Below are 24,223 nucleotides of genomic sequence, written 5' to 3'. Positions count from 1 at the left end.
AATCCATTTATCCATTTCAAGACAAAAACTTCTTAACAGCACCTTCAGATCCTTTTTCTAACATTGTCTTGCCTATGCCATTTAATAAACACATTCCTCATTCTATTCCTGATCCAATACCAACACCTGTTCAAGCTACACATTCAGATCTGAATTCTGAACAAACAGGAGAATTAAGAAGATCTCAAAGAAATCATCAACCTCCTTCATATTTACGTAATTATCATTGCAACATAGTGTCTCATTCTTCTACACCATACTCTTTGGATTCTGTTTTATCGTATGATAAAGTCTCTAAGAATCACAAAGCTTTTGCTATGGCTGTTTCTGTAATATAAAGAGTTGGGAAGTTTTAAATTAATATGGTTTAACATAGATGATTTATCTTCAACCACATTCATTTGAAATGCGTCTTTTATAAGAGATAGATAGCTTAATTCAAGTTTTATTCCTAATTCATCGTACATCGCTATTGCTAAAACTTAATTCCTCCAAATTCTGGAAAAAAAAAGCAATTAAATCCCAAGACAACTGAAGGATACGTCACAATTGTTCAATAAAAAATAAGAATTAATATATTAAAGCATTTGACTTTGTGTTGCTTCTGTAGATTAAATAAAAGGGAGCATAGACTTTTAAAATACACATTTGGCAGACCATAGCAGTTTGTAATTTCGAATAGGGGACAAGATCCATCCGTGAAAGTGCTGAAGATTGAAGCTGTAAAGCTGGAGGCTTGTTTGCTGTATCCATGTGACTTCCAAGTCCATCTATTCATTCTTTTTAATTCTACAAATAATGCATGCATACTTGTATATTTTATTATCCACCCAGCTCTCATCTTCATGGGAATCTGTTTCTTTTTTCTTTTTTTAATTCAGAGCTACTTGATAATATGCACATGGTCCAAGTATGTATATATTAGCCAAGACCATCTTAACTGGGTCATCAAACCCTAGCTACTTTAGTATTGCATAAACTCTTCTAGTCTGTTATGTACAGATTAGCTTGCTTTAGCTAAGGACATGTTACTGGTCATGTCTAACTGTATTTTCGGATGTTACTATGATTGATTACCAGGAACAAATCAGTAGACAGCGGATAAACTCTATTATGGGAAAAAACAAAAAGTAGGAGACAATTTTTGCTGTTTAGAATCACTGTATAACTCTGATGACAAGAGCAGTCAATTAATTTTGTACAGAAAAAGTAATTAATATAATCAATACAAGCAGATATTTGAAAACCTATAGAAAAGATATGTATGATACTCGTACATTTGTGAGTGTTTAAAATGTTTTCATATCAACCCCCAGCAGCCCCTCTTTATAGACCACTTACAGGCCCCCCATTAGATTTCGGATGTTGATGAACCTTCATACACAACTTCATCGACTTCTCTCCGGTGGAAGCTCCGGTGGCAGCCACAGGCGGCACACACAAGGGCAGCTGTTGTGCCTTCTTCTCCACTTGCCATGAACTCCCTGCAGCCATCGACAGCATACCCTCCGATGTTTGCCGCGTGATTCTTCTGGCACTCTCCATAACGAATTCTCTGAATCATGGATGCACTTGAAGTTCTATTAGAATTACTCTTCTTAACCACCACTTGACGTTTCTTCATTGCTCCAGTTTAACCCCCTCTCTCCTCTATCTGAATTAAACCTTATTAGAGGAAGAGAGAGATTTTTGAAGTGTGTAGCTATGAATCAAACCCTAGGGCTTGTATACATGCCATTATATACTTGGATTTTAGACAAAATGAATTTCCCACTTGGGGAAAAAAGAATTATGCCATGAATGTGCATTACTGAAGCACTATGTGATGTCTTCTGATTTCTTTTGCTTTAGCGGTTATTTAAATAGGGCAAAGAGTGATCTTGAGGCATCTAGGTTACTTTCTTGAGTGGCCAGTAATGGATTGACACGATATCCCAAAACAAAATCCAGTTATTGCGTCAATAAATTGACCACATACAAAATTACAATATGTTTGGTCGATCCATTTCTACCTAATATTTTGACTACAAAGTGATTAGACATGGCATTATCATCCCACTAGAAAAGTTTAATATTCCGGCTTACTTAAACCACTATTTTAAGTTGACGGTTTGATTAAAATATTATTCTTTTAAATATTTGAGTTTAATTTTTTATTTTTATTTTTCAATGAAAACAAGATTATATAATCCTAATGATTCAGTTGTTCAAAAATAGGAATAGACCTATTGAGATTTATGTGTTCAATCACACAATCAAAGCCCTTTTTACACATTTATAGTCGATTTTATTTTATCAAAACATATAGTACACCTACTTAAATATATTATTCTTTTTTACTTAAAACACACACATCACTAATTTGAATATGATTTGATGTGAATAATATGCATGCTCTATTAAGTTTGGGTCCATCTTTGCCTCTTTTTGCCTCTAAAATATACTCTCTATATACCGAAATGTTTACGACCAATGAACAAATTCAGTAATACATAAATGATTATGTTGGCCATGATTGTTCAATCACACAAACAGGGAATAAAAACATTTAGTTGGTTGATGCTTTACCAAAAAATAGATGTTTGAATCCTCATTAATTTTATCACATACTTTGTTTTTCATTTATAGTAAAAATATATTACCTAATTTATTTCGTAAATGTCATATGATTTAAATGCTAGTTAAGGGAAATTTTGTTAGAAGTAGTAGATTTTCAGCGGTAGATAGGATGTGCTGGAATGAAAAACAAACTCTCTACATTCACTTTCATGTGGCATCTATAAGATTAATTAGTGAAAATCACTTTAACGATAAGAAATGTATTTCATCAAAATTTACAATACAAGAATACAATAGATGTACAATGAACGGAAATTATATACAGAAAGAATAAAGAGATGTACATTAACAGTATCATTTCCTCTTTTACTTGAAGGAGATTTGCGACCCACCCGCGCTTGGCAGTAGTGTTTTCCATTCCTTGATATCAAGATTCATAGCTCAATGAGACACAATAAGCTCTTTTTTTACTCTCCAAGAAATTAAGTTGTTGTCAAGGAAGATGGAGTAAACATAAGTACAACGGTGAGTCTTAGTCTAGCATGTGTAGTCAAATTAGTCCTAATACCTTACATAGGAATATGTATGAGGATGTTAAAATAAGACCCCATTTCATCGAGTACATTGCATATATCGAATAATGTGTTTCCTTACTTTAAAGTGATCATAAGTAGAGCATGAAAAACTTTTACTGCCTCGATCGATTAACCATATAAGAGAGATACAGTCAAGTGATCGTTAGATACTAAAGTACATCCAAAAGAGATCAACATATACTGGCCCCAAAACACGCGAGCCAATACTAGAAAACTTTATCATCCTTAATTTTGTAAACACTTGGGATTTTAATTTACTATAAATGTAACGTCGCACAAATACTAGATAAAGTTTTGTTTTTAATTCAACCAAAACATTCATTAATTACTTTCAAAAGTAGAGATAGTATCAAAAGTATTTCACCATAACATCAAAGTGGTAACAAAAATCATAAGTATGCAATCTCCTGTGGATGCGATGAAATCATGCCAGACTCTTCCCCTTGGAACCAGAAGTACCTAAAATATTTTAACCACGAAACCGTAAGAACAAAGCTTACCGAGTTCCCCAAAATACCATATGCCATACATAACATGACAGGTCTATTTCAACCCAAGAGGATGCTATGGGCCAAATCATAGTCTTACTCCCTTCCATCGCCAAATCATGGCGATTACTTGTACAAGTGTCAGGGGCTAGATCATGGTCTTCCATACAATTGTTAAAGGGCAAACCCTGGTTTTACATCCAAATGCCAGTGGCCAATCCTAGTGTTTCATACAAATGTTAGGGGCCAAACCCTGGTCTTCCATGCAAGTATCACAAAGACAACTAACATCATACATAATATAGTGAGAAAACTCACCCCGCAACGCAGCAAACAGCTAAGCAGCTCACACAGCCCATAAATGGGTACTACACACCCCATACCGAATCATATAAGGTAAACCCTTGCTCTACCTTTCAAAACTAGCATTTTTACCACAAGTCAAAATTGGTCAAAAATCAACAGTCAAAGTCAATGTTAGTTGACCTTTACATCGAGGTCATCCATTGGCCACATCGTGGGACCTTCTCGACAAAACAATCATGTCAGGGCCAGCTACCACGTCGTGGAACCTAGACATAAACATTTTAATGGATTAAGCTCTCCTCCAATTAATTTAAGAGCTTCAAAGCTCAGATCCGATCCCCCTTAAGGTCAAGATGGATAAGTTTCCAACTGTATCCATTAATACCACTCAATAAGTCAAAATCTCTAATCCCTAAGCTCTTAATGGTTGCACCAATTGCATGAACACCACACAAATTCATGCAAGGTCAATTCTAACCAACACCATGGTTTAGAAGTTAGATAATGCACTCAAATGCTATGGAGTTCACCCAAACTCCAAATACAAGAAGAATGGGACTAAAAAGCTCATAAAATGACACAATATGAGATCTAAAGATATAATGAATAAGGTTGGGATTTTATACCCACTCAACGTCAGAAATGAGATAGAAATGTTATATCCAAAGCTTATCCAAGATTCATATCCTCACTATGGACTCCTTCTTCTTCCAAGATTCAGAAAATGGCTTCAAACTCTTAAAACACACACACACAAGCTAGGATTTGAGTAAGGGTCGTTCTAAGATGATGGAGGTTGCTAATGAGGCAACCCTAGGATTTAATACCTTTAAATAGGGCACTAATCCCGAAATCTAGGGTTTTGAACCCTATCCGCCTGCACACTGTGGCCAAGATCTTGCCACGTCGTGGTGATTCACGATTGCGCGTTTTTTGGAACCGGGCTTTCACTTCGTGGTGTTACAACTCTCCCTCGACTTGAATCAGATTTCATCCTTGACATCTACTAATGCAAATAACTTCGGATAATTCTCCTTCATCTCGTCTTCAGGTTCCCATGTCCATTCGAAACCCTTCTGGTTATGCCATTGCACCTTCACCAAATCGACATCCTTGTTGTGTAAGAACTTCGTCCTCCTGTCAATAATCACAACAAGTCTCTCCATGTAATTCAGGCGATCATCGACCTGAATATCATCCAAAGGAACCACTTCAAAATCATCGGCTAAACACTTCCATAACTGAGAGACATGAAATGTTTTGTGAATCTCACAAAGCTCGGCGGGTAAATCCAATCGGTATGCAACCTTTCCCACTTAGGCGATAACTCTGAATGGGTCAATGAATCCGGGCCTAACTTCCCCACTTCCAAAAGAGGATGACACCTTTCTAAGGAGAAACTTTTAGAAGCATAAGGTCTCCCACCTAAAACTCAAGGTCAGAGCGGTGTTAGTCATCGTAACTTTTTTGTCTTCTCTGTATGGTACACAACCAATCATGCACCTACTGAATCGACTCAATAGTCTTGAGCACCACTTCGGTGCTCCCCATCACTTGCCGACCGACCACACCTTAACAAATTGGTGTCCAACATCTTCTCCCATAAAGAAGCTTAAAGGGATGCATACCAATGCTGGCGTGGTAACTATTGTTGTATGAAAAGTTGGCTAAACGAAGGTAGGTATCCCAAATCCTAACAAAATCCAACATGCATGCAAAAACGTATCCTCAAGGGTTTGAATAGTCTGCTCACTCTGCCCATCAGTCTACGGGTGGTAGGAAGTACTGAAAAGTAACTGACTACCTAACTCCTCGTGGAATTTCCTCCATAAGTGGGAAGTGAATTGGAAATCACGATCTGAAACCATAAATATTGGAACCCCATGTCGTGCAAACACCTCCTCTATGTAGATCTCGTCTAACTTTTCAGCGGATGAACTCTCCCGAGTCAGGATGAAGTAGTCGCTCTTGGTTAGCCTATCGACAATAACTCAGATAGAATCAACTCCACATGCCATCCTTGCCAACTTCATGATAAAGTACATAGTGATCTCCTCACATTTCCACATGGGAAAGGGTAACGGCTCCAACTTGCCGTGCGGTCTCTGATGTTCGGCTTTGACGTTACGGTAAGTCAAGTACCGCTGTACGTACCATGCTATCTCTCTCTTCATATATGGCCACAAATAGCTCAGTCTCAAGTCTCTATACATATTTGTGGCCCCCTGATAGATCGAAAACTTCGACTTGAGAGCTTCCTCCAATAAAGCCTACCTAACCCCACAAGAAGTTGAAACCCAAACCCTACCGCACTTAGTCAATAACATGCGACTATCTCTGACAAATAACGAAATCTGACCCCTAATCCTCTCTTCCTTCCAATTCTCCCTCTTTAATCCCTCAACCTGCGCATCCTTAATCAAATATAATAAGGGTGAAGTGATACTCATGCTCAAACATATGTGTCGAATAGGTGTATTGATTGTCTTGTGACTTAAAGCATCGACCACTACATTGGCCTTCCTAGGATGATACAAGATCTCTTAGTCATAATCTTTAACAACATCTAACCATCTTCTTTTACTCATATTCAAGTTCGGCTGATCCATCAAATATCTCGGGATTCTTGTGATCCATATAGATAGTACACTATATACAAATGATGTCACCAAATCTTGAGGGCGAAAACCACAACCCACAACTCCAGATCATGAGTAGGGTAATTATGAAGGGTTTTGAGCACTATAACAATCCTATGGTGCACATACAACCCTAGATGCTTTGGATCTAAGTTTTCTCAAGTTATACATGTAATTTCAGTTCATCCAAAGCATACACCCTAGTTAGCATGCAATTGGAGATATACAACATAAAAACTAGTTAGATGAATACCTCTTTATTGTAGCTTGTAGTTCTTGGCCTTTGAAGAGCTTAGTACCTCAATTATGATACCTCAAATAAGTCACAAATACCAAAAGAAAGAGGAAGCTTATGAGAGAGAGGTTAGGAAGCACCAAATCGGCTAGGGTTTTGCCTTGGAATATTGTGGCCGATTTTAGGGTGCTAGGGGTTACTTTTGTGGTGTGGAATTCCTAGGGTTTCATACATGTAAACGCTAATTCACCATGACTCTTCACATTTGATGGCCCTTTGGATTAAACCTTCATGGACTCTCATATAGGTTGAGTCCATGCCTAATCAACATGGATCATTAGCCCAAACTATAAGTATTACTGATTTACCTAATCAGTCCCCGTAAATTTAATCAGTCTCTTTTGATCACTAAATTAATTCCAAATTAATTCTTGATAAATACCAATTAAATAATATTATTTCTCAATTAATATATTATTCATATAATATATTAGTTAATCACAAATAACCTTTTTCTCAAATATCCATCCTATCAAATTGCTCTGGTGAAGGCAACCCAAAAGGACCATGCTACTATCGGGTCAAGTACATACCAGTTATAGTTATGGGCTTAGACACCTAATCCAACAGTCTCCCACTTGGATAAGTCTAATAACTATAACTGCCAATGCAACTTCAAAATCCGATTAGCAATCATAGCTCTCAAAAACCGCTGATCTAATCAATGACTCGTGCTTTAGATAAGGGATCATATAATCCTATGTTCTTCAAGATATCGTGTGGAAAAAGACATGGAATAAAGTCATACTCATTGTCCAACAGTTTGTTTCCCGATTTCTGATTTGTTTGACATAGAACTTAATTGAACACATCAATTGAGTCCTGACCGGGCCCAACACATAAGTGAAAACAAAATCATCGAGGGGCCCAAGATATCGCTTTTAATCCTCTAAGGATAAAAGGATCAAATAAAATTTGACTTATATGATCGTACTAATTACTTGTTAAATTATACACAACAACACGTTTTATAACATCAAGTTACTGATGCGTTTTCGTACTATCAATGCACAACCAACTCGTAATCAACAACTCACATATCTTTGTTTGAAGACTATATGATATTATCGTCTCACAATCACTCGTGATAAATTCCATGAAGTGATTCATGTGAGCATGGGTTTAATCCAATACTCAAATCTTATTTCAGGAGCACTCATGAATGTTGTAGCAAGCTTTTGCTATGTAGAAACACCTTAGACATTCTACAAGCCAATTCATGACAGTCTAAATTCATAACCTACTTCCAAAGTATGATCGACTGTGGATAGTTTGAATAATCATATTATTCTGGAAGTCAAAACATGTAAATTTCTAACTGTCTATCTAATCACTAAAACTAATATCGTCCCTTAGGCCAATGCTCTTAGCATGCTGCAAATGCTATACCCTACTCAGTCCCTTCGTAAGGGAATCTGCTGGGTTATCCTCTCACGATACGCTCTTTACTACGAGGAGTCCCTCTTCTACTCGATGTCTTATGAAGTGATATTTTTTGTTGATGTGCCTGGATCTACCATGATCCCTAGGTTTCTTAGTTAAGGCGATCGCAACCTCGTTGTCACAAAAAATCCCCATAGGCTCCTTTACAGCTGGTACAACTCCAAGGTCTCCGATGAAGTTCTTTAGCCATATTGCCTCCTTCGACGCTTTGCTTGCTGCTATGTACTCTGATTCACACGATGAATCAGCTACAGTCTCCTGCTTGGAACTTTTCCATGTTACTGCTCCTCCACTAAGGGTAAATACCCAGCTCGACTGAGAGCGGAAATTATCTCTGTCGGTCTAAAAGCTAGCATCACCAGACCCTGTCACTCTTAAGTCATCACTCCCACCGAGGGTAAGGACCCGATCCTTAATCCTTCGTAGGTACTTAATAATGTTCTTTACTTCTATCCAATGAGTTCTACCAGGATTCCCTTGATATCGACTAACCATGCTCAAAGAAAAAGCCACATCAGGGCGAGTACATGTCAAAGCATATATGATCGAGCCAACGGCAGAAGCATATGATACTCGACTCATCTCTGCTATTTCAGCATCGGTACTCGGACTCTGAGTCTTACTTAGTTTGTTATTGCTCTGGATAGGCAATTCTCCTTTCTTGGAATTCTCCATGTTGAAACGTTTCAAAACCTTGTCCAAGTAGGTACTTTGACTAAGTCCTATTAGTGTTTTACTCCTATTTCTCAATATCCTTATCCCTAGAATGTAAGCAGCTTCCCCGAGGTCCTTCATAGCGAAACACTTCCCAAGCTATGACTCAACTTCCTGCAAGGTTGGAACGTCGTTTCCTATGAGTAGTATGTCATCCACATACAATACCAGAAAGCTAACTATACTCCCACTAGCCTTGACATATACACAGGACTCATCCTCGCTTCTCGAAAAACCAAACTCTTTGACTTTCTCATCGAAACAAAGATTCCATCTGCAATATGCTTGCTTTAATCCATAAATGTATTTCTTAAGCTTACACACTCTATCAGGGTACTTCGCATCTATAAAACCCTCTGGCTGACTCATGTAAAGATCTTTATCCAACTTCCCATTAAGGAAAGCGGTTTTGACATCCATCTGCCATATTTCATAATCATGAAACACAACTATGGCTAGCATAGCCCTTTTAGACTTGATCTTCGCTACTGGTGAGAAGGTCTCGCCATAGTCGACTCCAGGAGTTTGAGTAAATCCCTTCGCAACCAATCACGCCTTATATGTGTGTACTTTCCCATCCATGTCGGTCTTCTTCTTAAAGATCCACTTGCACCCGACCGTCTTACGACCTGGTACATTGTCAACCAAGTTACAAACTTGATTGTCATACATAGACTGAATCTCGCTGTCCATCGCCTTTTTCCACTTCGCAGACTCTTGGCCCGCCATGGCTTCCTTGTAGTTGTTAGGTTCATCCAAATTTACCAGTGTGTTATCACTGATAAACATATCACCTTCACTTGTTATATGAAAACCATATAACACAGGTGGAACACTAACTCTACTGGAACGTCTCAGAGGCAAGGACTGGTCAACGGGTTCAACAGGAGTCTCATCCTCAGGCTGAGTGCTAGTGTTAGAGGTTCCTTAATCGCCTAACTCTTGAAGCTCTTCAAGGTTAATTTGCCTCCCACTATCCTCTTGGCATATGAGTTCTGTTTCACGAAATACACCCCTTCGTGCTACGAAGACCACATTCTCACTAGGTCTATAGAACAAATATCCAAAGGATTTCTGTGGGTAGCCGATGAAAATACAACGCTCACTACGAGGTTCGAGCTTGTAGTGAGTCTTTCGTCTTACGAAAGCCTCGCAACCCCAAGCCTTGATATGCGCTAAAAAAGGAACCTTCCCTGTCCACATTTCGTGTGGTGTTTTGGCAACCTTCTTAGTTGGGACTAGATTAAGGATATGGGCAGCTGTCTCCAAGGCATACCCCTAGAATGAGATAGGTAACAAAGCTCGACTCATCATGGAATGAACCATATCCAACAAGGTTCGATTGCGCCTCTCAGCCACACCATTCAGCTGCGGTGTCCTAGGTGGCGTCAATTGTGAAACAATTCCACATTTCTTAATATAGTCATGGAACTCAATACTAAGATACTCACCACCTCGATCGGATCAGAGCATCTTTATTTTCCTACCCAATTGATTCTCCACTTCTTGCTTAAACTCTTTGAACTTTTCAAAGGTTTCCGACTTGTGCTTGATTAAGTAGATATATCCATATCTGTTGTAATTGTCAGTAAAGGTTACATAGAAGCTGTTAGCATCCCTTGTGGCAGATCTGAAGGGACCACATACATCAGTGTGTATGAGATCCAACAAACCCTCACCTCTTTCACAAGTACCAGTGAAAGGTGATTTGGTTATTTTTCCAAGAAAACAAGATTTGCACGTGTCATGCGACATGAAGTCAAATGACTCCAACACTCCATCCTTTTGGAGTTGGGCTATGTGCTTCTTGTTGACATGTCCAAGACGATAATGCCACAAGCATGCTTTGTCCAAACCATTGGACGAATCAATATGCAATACATTATTTCCTAAGTTGTCTACAACCATCACAGTTTCATATACACCATTACAAGGAAATGCTTCAAAATAAAACTTATCATTATAGAAAGCATTAATAGAACCAATTTCATTGTTAAATGAAAATCTAAAACCTTGTTTATACAAACCAGGAAAGGAAATAATGTTTCTCGACATATCTGACGAGTAGCAACAATTGTTCAAATCTAGCCCTAACCCATTACTAAGCAATAAAGAATAAACTCTAATCTTGGTGACATGTGATACTTTCCTATTCCCCATGATCAAGTTCATCTTCCCGTGCTCCACATCCCTACTTCTTTTTAGACCCTGGAAATCAGAACAAATATGAAAACCACATCCTGTATCAAGGACCCAAGAACTAGCATGTGATGAGTTGTTAGATTGAATAGTGTAATACATGTGAAGGTGGGCTTTATCTTCCCATCGTTAATGTCCTGCAAGTATTTAGGGCAACTTTGTTTCCAATGGCCTTTTTCATGACAATGGAAGTACTGTATTTCCTTTGGGTTGGATGAGGGAGTAGCAGAACCACCTTTGGACCCACTAGAAGAGGATCCATCACGAGACTTTCCCTTGTGATTCTTTGTAGGAGATTTCCTTTTCTTCCCTTTAACATGTCAAATTTCCAGGACTAGGGCAGCAGCAGTAGGAGTGGGTACAACATACTTGCCTTTTAAACTACTTTTAGCAGTTCTTAGAAGGCCTTGAAGCTTGCTTAGAGTGACTTTCTCCTTGTTCATATGATAAGTCATTCGGATCTGATCATAACAAGAAGGCAAAGAGTGTAGGATAATGTCAATAGCCAACACTTCGTCGAAATTGACAATCAACTATAGCAAGCGATCCACATATCTTTGCATCTTTTGCAAGTGAGTCGTTATGGACTCTCCATCCTTCATTTTTGTTGTTATCATGGAGGCAATGATTTCATACCTTTCTTGTAGAGCACTCTGATGGTACTTTTCCATCAAGTCTTGGTGCATCTCGAAAGGTCAGAAGTCCTCGTAGGATTCTGAAGCTCAGAAGTCATGGTGGCTATAATGATGCACGACACCTTTGTCGTGTCCTTCTCATGAGCCCTATACTCAGCCAGTTGCTCAGGAGTAGCAGTTTCTTCATCAATCTCCTTTAGATCTTTGTCGAGGACATATTCCTTTTCCTCGTATTAAATGGCCATACGAAAGTTTCGAATCTAGTCATTGAAATTTGACACATCGAAGATAACCCTCCCACATAAGTTCATGAGGGAGAAAAAGCCGGAAGAGTTTGAGTTTGAAGCGTTGTTTGAGGTAGACATCTGGAAAAGAATGACAAGTTTCACTAGATAGAAAATCCTTAATATAACACCCAAATGAAATATTAAGGCTAGGACCCAAACACAATAATTCACAACTTAGAAAAGGGATGTCGTAATCTAATTGCAAATTATTTGAAGGGAGGTAAATGACGATTTACCAATTTTCCACCATGAAATTTTTTTTTGACAGAATTAAGGTTTTATGAAATTCCTAGTTCTTTGAGATTCACGGAACTTTTCAATGGCATGTTTAAATCTCGATTATGCCCTCCAAGTTTGTGATTGGGATACCGAGGATCACAAATAAGGTGTGAATATCCATGCAAATGTGTGTGGTACTCTCGATGTCTTTTATCACCTAATCATTGTGCCGGTTAATCACACATGCTCCATTGATCTATGACAAACATCGAGCTACCCTTTTCCACCCTTGTTAGTCCAAATTAGTGTGCCGGTAAACCCATACGCTCCACTAACGACTTGGCAAGGTGCAAAGTGCAATTTCATGGAATAGCACAATTTTCACATTTTTCCTAAAGTAAATAAGATTGAGAATTTGTGATAAACATTTAGTTACTTTTATAGTTATCATTATACTTTTTAATGAGAATTAATGTCCTATCCTACCCGTTCGGCTAACGACCCTCCACTAGTCAAGGGAGCGGTGGGTGAGAGTGGACACCCATTCAATCACCATTTATAGACAATTTCCTTATTATCCCTTATAGACGAGCTTGGTGAATGAGACCTACTAACGGTAAGACTGACTGTCTTATAAATATACATATATATATATATATATATATATATATATATATATATATATATATATATATATATATATATATATATATATATATATATATATATATAAGTATTAAGCTTTTAATATTCTAATAGTATAAGGGTTGAATTTACACTTTTAAAACTGTAGGGTTTAGAATTTAAATATTCCAAAATTAAGACATTTTAGTCAAACTTTTTAAATTCGAAAACTTGAGGGAAAATTTTGAAAATTTTCAAAACGCTTGGATCAATTTGAAAACAATTAAATTAATCATATAATTAACTATATCACAAAATTGACCTAATCTAACTTCATATAGCAAGATGATTCAAATCAAATTCTACAAATAATTAGTTTATCACAAAATCAAGTAATTATCTTAAAATTTGACAATCATCATTTAATTGGATGAGGATAATCATTACCTTATAAGAAAAATTGAATTTTAAGAGTCAAAACAGTTTGTGGTAATGATCCTAATCCAAAACTGGCCAAAAAAACTCGGAAATCTGCAAACAGATGATCCAACTCGTCGAGTTCATGGAATGGACTCGTCGAGTTGGACCAACTCGTCGAGTTCCCTCATAGGACTCGTCGAGTCCAGCAGTCAGAGGCCAAAAATTGAAATTTTTCAGGTTTGAAAACAATACAATTGCATTAATATAACAGAAAACACCATAGGCTCTGATACCACTAAAGGGTTTTGAGCACTATAACAATCCTATGGTGCACATACAACCCAAGATGCTTTGGATCTAAGTTTTCTCAAGTTATACACGCAATTTCATTTCATCCAAAGCATACATCCTAGCTAGCATGCAATTGGAGATATACAACATAAAAACTAGTTAGATGAATACCTATTTGTTGTAGCTTGTAGTTCTTGGCCTTTAAAGAGATTAGTACCTCAAATGTGATGCCTCAAATAAGTCACAAACACCAAAAGCAAGAGGAGGCTTATGAGAGAGAGGTGAGGAAGCACCAAATCGGCTAGGGTTTTGCCTTGGAATATTATGTCCGATTTTAGGGTGCTAGGGGTTACTTTTATAGTGTGGAATTCCTAGGGTTCCCGTGACAACCCGAAATTTCTATCTTGTACAGTCTTTCAAATTCAATCACAGTCAGACTCGTTTCTGCTATCTTTTAGCATTGTTCAGGGCCTGTTTGAGTGTTCTAAGCCTAGTAGATTCAAGGTTTGGGTTTAGGGATGAGTTAACTTAAGTTCATCGTATTGCATTGGGGCCAAACACTCCATGAAGAGGAGTGTACGGCCGTACACATGGGTGTACGGCCGTACACCCAAGGTGGTCGTGAACCCAAACATACATATATATATATATATATATATATATATATATATATATATATATATATATATATATATATATATATATATATATATATATATACTTTTCCTTCATTCTTTCTCATTTTCTCAAACTTTCACCTCAAGAACCTCCATTCTCTCTCAACTACAAATCAAGAACACTTCATCTAATCTTCAAAAGTGTAAGTATTCCTTCCATTGAATTGTTATTACATGGATTTATCTAGTGAAGATCCACGTTTTCATCCATGAAATCTTCTCTTTTGGTTAGATCTTCAAATCTTCATCACTTTCACCAAGAACACCAAGAACACCTACTTGTTCTTGAGCCTTGAACTCCTTAGAAGCCTTCAAAAGTGTGAGTATCTCTTCTATCTGCTTGTTAAGCTTGAGAAACAATTGATTCCTAGCCTTGATTCATCATCTAATGCATGAACACCAAGGGTGTACGACCGTACACACTTTATATGGCCGTAAAGCCTTATTTAGTGCATGTATTGGCCACAACCTCACCTCATGTTCCAACATAAGATCATAAACACTTAATGGATGCTAGTTAGGGCCATAACCACCCGTTTTTGCATGTTTCTTCAATGAGTGTATGGTCATACACTCCATGGCCGTACACATCATTGCCGTACACTCCATGGCCGTACACATCATGGTCGTACACCACAATGGCCGTACATACCTTGGTCGTACACACCTTTGTGTGACCATAAACCCCTTTAATGCAATCACATGTGATTGTAACACTTCAATTCAAGTGTTTCCTAGTCCCTAAAGTGGTTTCTTATATAATTAGTTGTTATATACACTAATTATATCCATATATGTATCATTATATGTTTAATAGGATCCGTTTGTGCTCGAGACTTCACTTGATACTTAGCATCCTATATTGACCTTTCACTCGAATCACTCACTATAGGTGAGTTCATTCCCCCATATTTTCATAGTTTTTACTGTATTAAGGGGGGGGGGGGAATACAAGTCTAACACAAAGATTTTGTGTTATAAAGAAATGGTTTCAAATATCTTATCAAAATGGATTTCAGTTATCATCAAATCAAATGGTTTTCAATGATCGTTTCAAAATGACATCAAGTCGTCAAAAATGTATTTCAAATTATTAAATTTCTTTTAATGTTTTTATAAACTTATATTTCTCCCAGAAGTCATACTTATATATATATATATATATATATATATATATATATATATATATATATATATATATATATATATATATTTATATAAATAAGATTTAAAAGGCTTAGGACTGATAACCCACTTTGGTTTCTTTTCGTTGTTTGGATGTAGGATTATAAGCATCAATTATTTGTCCGAGTGTCATTTAAATTTTACTTATATATATTTGTATATGTATACAAGTAGAAAAGTTAGTTCTTTAAGTTCAATTACCCTTTGTAACATGTTGAGCAAGGGGTTGCATTCATGAATAGTCGGTATCAATTCAGAAAGTACATATAAATTATAATAGGTATAATTTATGATACACAGGACATTAATTCACGATTCAAGTATACTAAAGTACATTGTTTTACAAGAACAAAGGTTTGATTCAAAACTAATCAAGGATATACATCTTTTAGATACATGTTAAGAATATTAATTCAAGAACATACTATCAATCATTTATTTCAGAGTGATTGGGTTTTCATAACTATTATACATGTAACGTTTATATTCTTTTTATGAGTCAAGATATACAGGTTGTTTAATTCATTTAAACAATATAGTAAAGTCCTGACATTATAACCAGAATATCCAGCCGGGGATCGAAACAATGTGTGTATAGATCTATATTGGGATTGACAACCCCGCACTCAGACTGCTAGATACAGTCAGGCATACACTCCTGTTAGTGACAATTGTTATCAATAGTTTTCAGAGCATTCATAGTGTTGGGTCAGGCCATCTAGTCAGTATGGTTATAATAACTCATATAAAAGATATTAAAAGTACGTTAGAGTATATTTAACTAAAGTTAAGTACATTTTCAAAGTACTAGTTTACACGATACAGTTTTACAATATTACATTACAGTTTACAATAACAGTTGATGAAACGAGGCACACTCTCAGATACAAGTTTACAAAAACAAATACAGAACATTGGTTTACAAATAGTATAGTTTTGTGTAACTAAAACTACTCTTCATATACAGTAGAAAATATAGGATTTTCTGGAACAGTTTACATATTCAAGAAACATAAAGCATTCTTTCAAAAATAAATACTTATGCACTCACTCAACTTTATGTTGATACTCTCTTTTGAAATTAGTCGTATTCTTAGGGAACCAGTAGACAGGTACTCCCTGAGCTTTTGAGAAGATGGAGCTATTTATGTCTTGTCTTCTTCTTTTGTATAACTATTTGGTTTCAGTATACTATGATGAAACACATGTAAATGCTTATACTTTTTAAATACAGTGGTTGTTTGTACTCAGATTACTATAATGCATGTGTTGTGATACTTCAAATGAAGTCCTCCACCCCGGACGTTTTCGCCGTCTGGTTTGGGGGTGTGACAGATTGGTATCAGAGCATTGTTTATAGTGAACTCAGTATATGAATCCATAAAAGATATACAAACTATAAATACATTTGGGGATGAGAGCTCTAACTACAAGTATACTTTTAAAAATTTAAGTATTTTTACAAGAAGTATACTAACACTCATACCTACAAGTACAGTATCACAGTCATAATAACTTAAAAGTATTTGGATGTTGGACATTACAGTCAAACCTGGGCAGTTATGTAATTATATCTGGGATTAATATAGGCTGATCAACTATATTGATTTGAGATATGACCAACATGTGTTTGGGAGTGATAGTGGTGTTGCGACATGTCTAAAACTTACCAACCATACATATTCTGAAGAACTCTAGAACAGAACATAAAGATTAAAATTTTATAGGGGTATTTTAGGCACCATATACTAATAACAAACATGTGAAACCAATAGAACAATTGAGGGTAGAACTATAAATATTAATGGTATATTACAATTATATATAATTAAAGTTATATAGACTTAGAATATGTGATCTAGCTTCATTTCCTGTTCCTTGTTTGGTTGTGGATTTAGAGCCGGGTCATTTAATCGAAGGTCGGTTATACTCAAGTTATATATAATTAGTATACACTTTATAGTAATAGTAATACCTAGAACAAGTCATAAAGAATACATCACTTGATAACTGTAGGTCTTTCTCGTAGAAACTTGTATTCTAAATCTATCGTTACTAACTATATTCTATATTTCTTATCCCCATTGTCGCTTAGATAACAATGGCTGGATTTCACTTACCCGGAGACCCGTACTTCCCCGGTCAAGGACAAGATGCAGAGCCAGAAAAAAATCACGAAATTACTTTAGATGATGATTTTGGAGAAAATTTTCCTGAAGACAATGATTCTGGATCAGAAGCCTATAATCCACCACTAGTTGCCCAAGATCCTAACCCTCATCCGGCTTTTCAAGGCCCGACGCCTCTGTGGGCGGAAAGCTTGGAAACATGGAGTCAAGATCAGGGTCAACCCATGTTGTACAACGGAGACATAAGTTTCTACAACTTGAGCGAAGGAGGCTCAACATATAGAGTCCTGCCAATTCTGGTCGGTAGGGTTGCTCGAAATGAAATACAAGGTAGGACAGCCATCAACGAAATCATTGAAGTTGATGCCAATGTGGGAGTTAATACAGTCTGCATTCTTCGTCATGACAGAGCAATGAGAGACAATGAAGCCTTACTGCAAGAGTTAGCTGTAACTCGAGCTGAAGTCATAGAACTTGGAGCACGTCTAACAGTATATGAAAGACATCTGCTTGCTGTGGAGCGTCAACTGGCTGAGTTGAGGTTTCGTCCAAGTGATACCCGTCTCCAATAGGAGATGCTCTACTCGTTTACTATTCACTCTTTTGGTTATAGTTAAAGTCTACGGATATGTTCTAGCATTGTTTTTCATGTTTTTCAGTAAGACGACGAAAATTTCATTTTCGGTAGGTCAGTATGATGTCGATGTTTTCCCAGATTTGGTTTATTGTAGACCTGTTTAGGGTCATGTTTTCCAGACTTTATGTATTCAATATGCCAATTTCATCGACATGCATTTTCATATACTTTGAAAAATAACCACTCAATTTCATATCATCCTATTGCAAGTTGTACATGTTGTAGACTTCTATTTCCAATTAATTACAAGATTCATGTTGAACTAAATGTTTTAGTTCAGAGATATCAAAATTCATATTCACTCTTGATATCTTACCATCTTTGTATCTTTTAACTTTTATAGAGAAAGATGCCTCCTCGTAGAAATCCAAGACGTAACAATGTTAATGAAGCATCGACGCCACCTCCGCCACCACCTCCTCAGTTCGACGCTGCTATGTTCCAAGCGGCTGTGCCGGCGGCTGCCATGTCTCATATCAATACTCCTGGTACTAGTGGGTCGGGAGCTTGTGCACATCCTTCTAACCATGGCGAGAGTCATGGCCATTCGCGAGAGTGCACTTATAAAGATTTTTCGAATGCCAAACCCAAAACCTTTAATGGGACTGGAGGAGTTATGGCATTAAGACAGTGGATAGAGAAGACAGAAGCAATTTTCGAAATCTGCTCTTGTCCAAAGAGCAGCAAAGTCAAATTTGCTGCTTGTACTTTTTCGGATAGAGCTTTAACGTGGTGGAATGGCCATGTTAAGTCACTGACTCTGGTAGTGGCTAACTCGATAAGCTGGGAGAACTTCAAAGCCAAGCTAATACGAGAATACTGTCCGCGAGGGGAAGTTCAGAAACTCGAGCAGGAGCTCTGGGGTCTTACAATGGTTGGTTCTGACATATCAACCTATACCAGTAGATTCTGTGATCTGGCAATTCTTTGTCCGGATATGGTTGCTCTGGAGAGCCAAAATATTGAGAGATATATTTGGGGTCTGTCGCCCCAAATTCAGTCAAGTGTTTTAGCTTAGACGCCTGTTACTTTTGATAGTGCCAAAGAGCTGGCACAATCTCTTATCAACCACGGAGCCCGTCAAAACTCAATGGTTGTTGTACCAGAACAACCGAAGGGAAACAACAACAACAACAACAATAACAAAAACAACAACAAGGAGAAGGGTTGGAACACGAGGAAGGGCAAGTTTTCACAGGAATCCTCAAAGAAGAATCAACTAGTTGTAGTCAATGTTGCTATTGTACCCGCTGCTGTTCCTGTTAACCCTGCACCAGCTAAGCCTTATGCTGGTAACCTCCCCAAGTGCAACAAGTGCAATTATCACCATAATGGAAATTGCCGGGAAATGCAATGTCGTAACTGCAACAGAAAAAGGCATACTGCCCGATTCTGTAGATCACCACCTCAACCACTTAACCAAGTACCTGCTGCTGGACTAGGTCAACCATGCTACCAATGTGGTGAAGTGGGGCATTTCAAGAGAGATTGTTGGGAGAATTTTAGCCATGGGTCACGAAGAAGCCGTAGCAAACCCTGCAGTGGTCACGAGTACGTTCTTTCTCAACAACACTTATGCATGCAATCTATTTGATTGTGGTGCTGAGAAGAGCTTTGTGAGCCATAATTTCAAACACTTGCTAAATCAAAACTCCCAACCATTAAAAGAAACATTCACAGTCGAAATGGCTAACGGGAAATCCGAATCCACCAACGATATATACATAGGATGTACTCTTACCTTGAATAACTTTTCGTTCCCAATAGACTTTATGCCGGTCTCTATCAAAAGTTTCGACATCATAATAGGTATGGATTGGTTGTGTTCTAACCATGCTGACATCCTATGTTATGAAAGAGCCATTCGTCTGAACTTGCCAACTAACGAAACTCTTGTTATTTATGGCGACAAACCCAGAACGAACCTCCAGATCATTTCTTGCATCAAGGCACAGAAGTACCTTCGCAAAGGGTACTGTGCTTTCTTAGCTCACGTGGTAGACAAAAAGCAAGAAGTGAAAGACATCGCGAGCATTCCTGAAGTCTGCAACTTTCCCGACATTTTTCCCGATGATCTTCCAGGAGTACCTCCCGAACGACAAATCGATTTCAGAATCGACTTAATCCCTGGGGCTACCCCTGTAGCCAAATCCCCCTATCGTCTTGCACCTTCTGAAATGCAGGAATTATCCAGCCAGCTTAACGAACTCATTAACAAAGGTTTTATAAGGCCAAGCTTCTCACCCTAGGGAGCACCAGTTTTGTTCGTGAAGAAGAAGGATAGATCATTACGTATGTGCATAGACTACCGCGAGCTAAATAAACTTACCATCAAGAATCGATACCCTCTGCCTCGCATTGACGATCTGTTCGACCAACTTCAAGGTGCGAGCTACTTTTCAAAAATAGACTTAAGATCCGGGTATCACCAGTTACGGATTTTGGAGGATGACATTCCCAAAACCGCGTTCAGAACTCGTTATGGTCATTACGAGTTCGTAGTGATGCCATTCGGATTGACAAATGCACCTGCTGTGTTCATGGATCTAATGAATAGAGTGTGTCGTCCATTCCTGGACAAATTCGTCATAGTCTTCATTGATGACATCCTTATCTACTCAAGAAGTGAAGAGGAACATGGACAACATCTTCGTCAAGTATTGCAAACTCTTAGATCAGAGAAACTCTATGCGAAGTTTTCAAAGTGTGAATTTTAGATCAGGAAGTTTGATTTCCTAGGTCACGTGGTCAGTTAAGAAGGAATACACGTCGACCCTTCCAAAATAAAGGCAATTGAAAACTGGTCAGCACCCAAAACACCTACAAAAATCCATCAATTCTTAGGTCTTGCTGGCTATTATCGCAGATTCATCCAGAATTTCTCTCGAATAGCTAAGCCTCTTACCACCTTGACGCAAAAGGGTGAAACTTTTAGCTAGGGAGAAAAGCAAGAAACAACGTTCCAGACGCTGAAAAGAGCTTTTTGTAGTACACCGATCCTGTCTCTTCCTGAAGGGACAGAGGATTTCATGGTGTACTGTGATGCTTCTAATCAAGGGCTTGGATGTGTTCTTATGCAAAGAGGAAAGGTTATATCATATGCCTCAAGATAGCTAAAGACACATGGAGTGAACTATACAACACATGACCTTGACCTAGGAGCAGTAGTATTTGCTCTGAAGATCTAGAGACATTACTTATATGGCACGAAGTACACAGTATTCACGGAGCATAACAGTCTCCAGCATATCTTCGATCAGAAAGAGCTGAACATGAGACAACGACGATGGGTGGAGCTACTGAACGACTACGATTGTGAGATTCTTTATCACCCTGGTAAAGCTAACGTAGTAGCTGACGCCCTTAGCAGAAAAGAATACTCGGGACGCCGAGTAAATTCGTTGACCATGACAATCCATTCACATCTGTCCACACAGATCAGAGAGCCTCAACTCGAGGCCTCAAAACCTGAAAACGTGGCAGGTGAAACTTTGAGAGGAATGAATAAAAACTTCAAAGTCAGGGATGATGGAGTCTATTGTTTCATGAACCCGATCTGGACGCCAAATTTTGGTGGTTACAGAGACGTGGTTATGAATGAAGCACACAAAACCCGGTACTCCATTCATCCAGGTTCAGACAAAATGTACCTAGACCTCAAGAAACTATACTGGTGGCCTAACATGAAGGCCGAAATTGCTACCTTTGTGGGCAAGTGCCTAACTTGTGCCAAAGTCAAGGTAGAATACCAGAAACCTTCAAGTTTATTGCAACAACCTGAAATCCATGAATGGAAGTGGGAGCGGATTACAATGGATTTCATAACCAAGCTACCCAAGACATTGGGTGGTTATGATACTATTTGGGTAATCGTCGATAGATTAACCAAATCCACACACTTCTTACCAATCAAAGAGACCGACAAGATGGAGAAGCAAACAAGAACTTACCTCAAAGAAATCGTTAGACTGCATGGTGTGCCAATATCTATTATTTCTTACCGAAATAGTAGATTCACTTCTCGTTTCTGGCAGTCTTTACAAAAATCTTTGGGAACTAGCCTGGACATGAGTACAACCTACCATCCACAAACTGATGGACAAAGTGAGAGGACGATTCAAACTTTAGAAGATATGTTGCGAGGTTGCGTGATAGACTTTGGTAAGGCATGGGATACTCATTTACCACTTGTCGAATTCTCTTACAACAATAGTTATCACACTAGCATAAAGGCTGCTCCTTTCGAAGCTCTCTATGGCCACAATTGCAGATCACCTCTATGCTGGGCTGAAGTGGGTGACACGCATCTAGCTAGAAGCCAAGTTCCCGACAGTACTCTCACTGGTCCGAAAATCATTCGCGAAACCAGGGAGAAAATCGTACAAATCCGGGAGCGACTTAAAGCTTCCAGAGATAGACAGAAAAGCTACGCTGACAAAAGAAGAAAACCTTTGGAATTCCAGGTTGGTGACCGTGTCATGTTAAAGGTCTCACCCTGGAAGGGCATGATATGCTTTGGAAAGCGTGATAAGCTGAATCCAAGGTACATAGGACCATTCGAGATTCTTGCTAGAATCGGTCCAGTAGCTCACAAACTCCGACTACATCAAGAACTAAGTAACATACATCCTGTTTTCCACGTCTCGAACTTGAAAAAGTGTCTGTCCGACGAGACTCTTGTAATTCCACTCGACGAAATCGAGATCGACGAGAGCCTCAACTTCGTGGAAGAACCAGTAGAGATCATGTACCGAGAGGTCAAGCAAACGAAGCAAATTCGTATTCCTATAGTGAAGGTTCGCTGGAATGCCAAGCGGGGACCTGAATTCACTTGGGAGCACGAGGATCAAATGAAACTGAAATATCCTCATCTTTTTGCTTAATTATTTTTAATTGCTTAATTGCTTAAACTCTAATTTCGGGACGAAATTCTCTCTAACGGGGGGATAATGTGACAACCCGAAATTTCTATATTGTATAGACTTTCAAATTCAATCACAGTCTGACTCATTTCTGCTTTCTTTTAGCATTGTTCAGGGTCTGTTTGAGTGTTCTAAGCCTAGTACATTCAAGGTTTGGGTTTAGGGATGAGTTAACTTAAGTTCATCGTATTGCATTCGGGCCAAACACTCCATCAAGAGGAGTGTACGGCCGTACACATGGGTGTACGGCTGTACACCCAAGGTGGCCGTGAACCCAAACATATATATATATATATATATATATATATATATATGTATATATTTTTCCTTCATCCTGTCTCATTTTCTCACACTTTCACCTCAAGAACCTCCATTCTCTCTCAACTACAAATCAAGAACACTTCATCTAATCTTCAAAAATGTAAGTATTCCTTTCATTGAATTGTTGATACATGGGTTTATCTAGTGAAGATCCATGTTTTCATCCATGAAATCTTCTCTTTTGGTTAGATCTTCAAATCTTCTTCACTTTCACCAAGAACACCTACTTGTTCTTGAGCCTTAAACTCCTTAGAAGCCTTCAAAAGTGTGAGTATCTCTTCTATCTGCTTGTTAAGCTCCGGAAACACTTGATTCCTAGCCTTGATTCATCATCTAATGCATGAACACCAAGGATGTACGACCATACACACTTCATATGGCCGTAAACCCTTGTTTAGTGCATGTATTGGCCTCAAACTCACCTCATGTTCCAACATAAGATCATAAACACTTAATGGATGCTAGTTAGGGCCACAAACACCAGTTTTGCATGCTTCTTCAATGAGTGTACGACCGTACACTCCATGGCCGTACACATCATGACCGTACACTCCATGGCCGTACACATCATGGCCGTACACCACAATGGCCGTACACACCTTGTCCGTACACACCTTTGTGTGACCATAAACCCCTT

General features: G+C 38.1%; 1 protein-coding gene across 1 annotated transcript; it reads right to left on the bottom strand.

Annotated features, from left to right (window-relative positions):
- Nucleotides 1-1,141: 1,141 nt before the first annotated feature.
- On the bottom strand, nucleotides 1,142-1,821 carry LOC145168803 (mini zinc finger protein 2-like). The gene has a single exon (XM_079087488.1). It carries the CDS (start codon nucleotides 1,622-1,624, stop codon nucleotides 1,352-1,354), a length of 273 nt encoding a protein of 90 aa, XP_078943614.1. The 5' UTR covers nucleotides 1,625-1,821; the 3' UTR covers nucleotides 1,142-1,351.
- Nucleotides 1,822-24,223: the final 22,402 nt, after the last annotated feature.

Source organism: Lactuca virosa, chromosome 4 (genome assembly GCF_052849685.1).
Source record: "Lactuca virosa cultivar CGN04683 chromosome 4, Lactuca_virosa_CGN04683_v6, whole genome shotgun sequence".
Taxonomy (NCBI): domain Eukaryota; kingdom Viridiplantae; phylum Streptophyta; class Magnoliopsida; order Asterales; family Asteraceae; genus Lactuca; species Lactuca virosa.
Note: the sequence above shows the minus strand (reverse complement) of the source record. Positions and strands in the feature narration are given on the sequence as shown.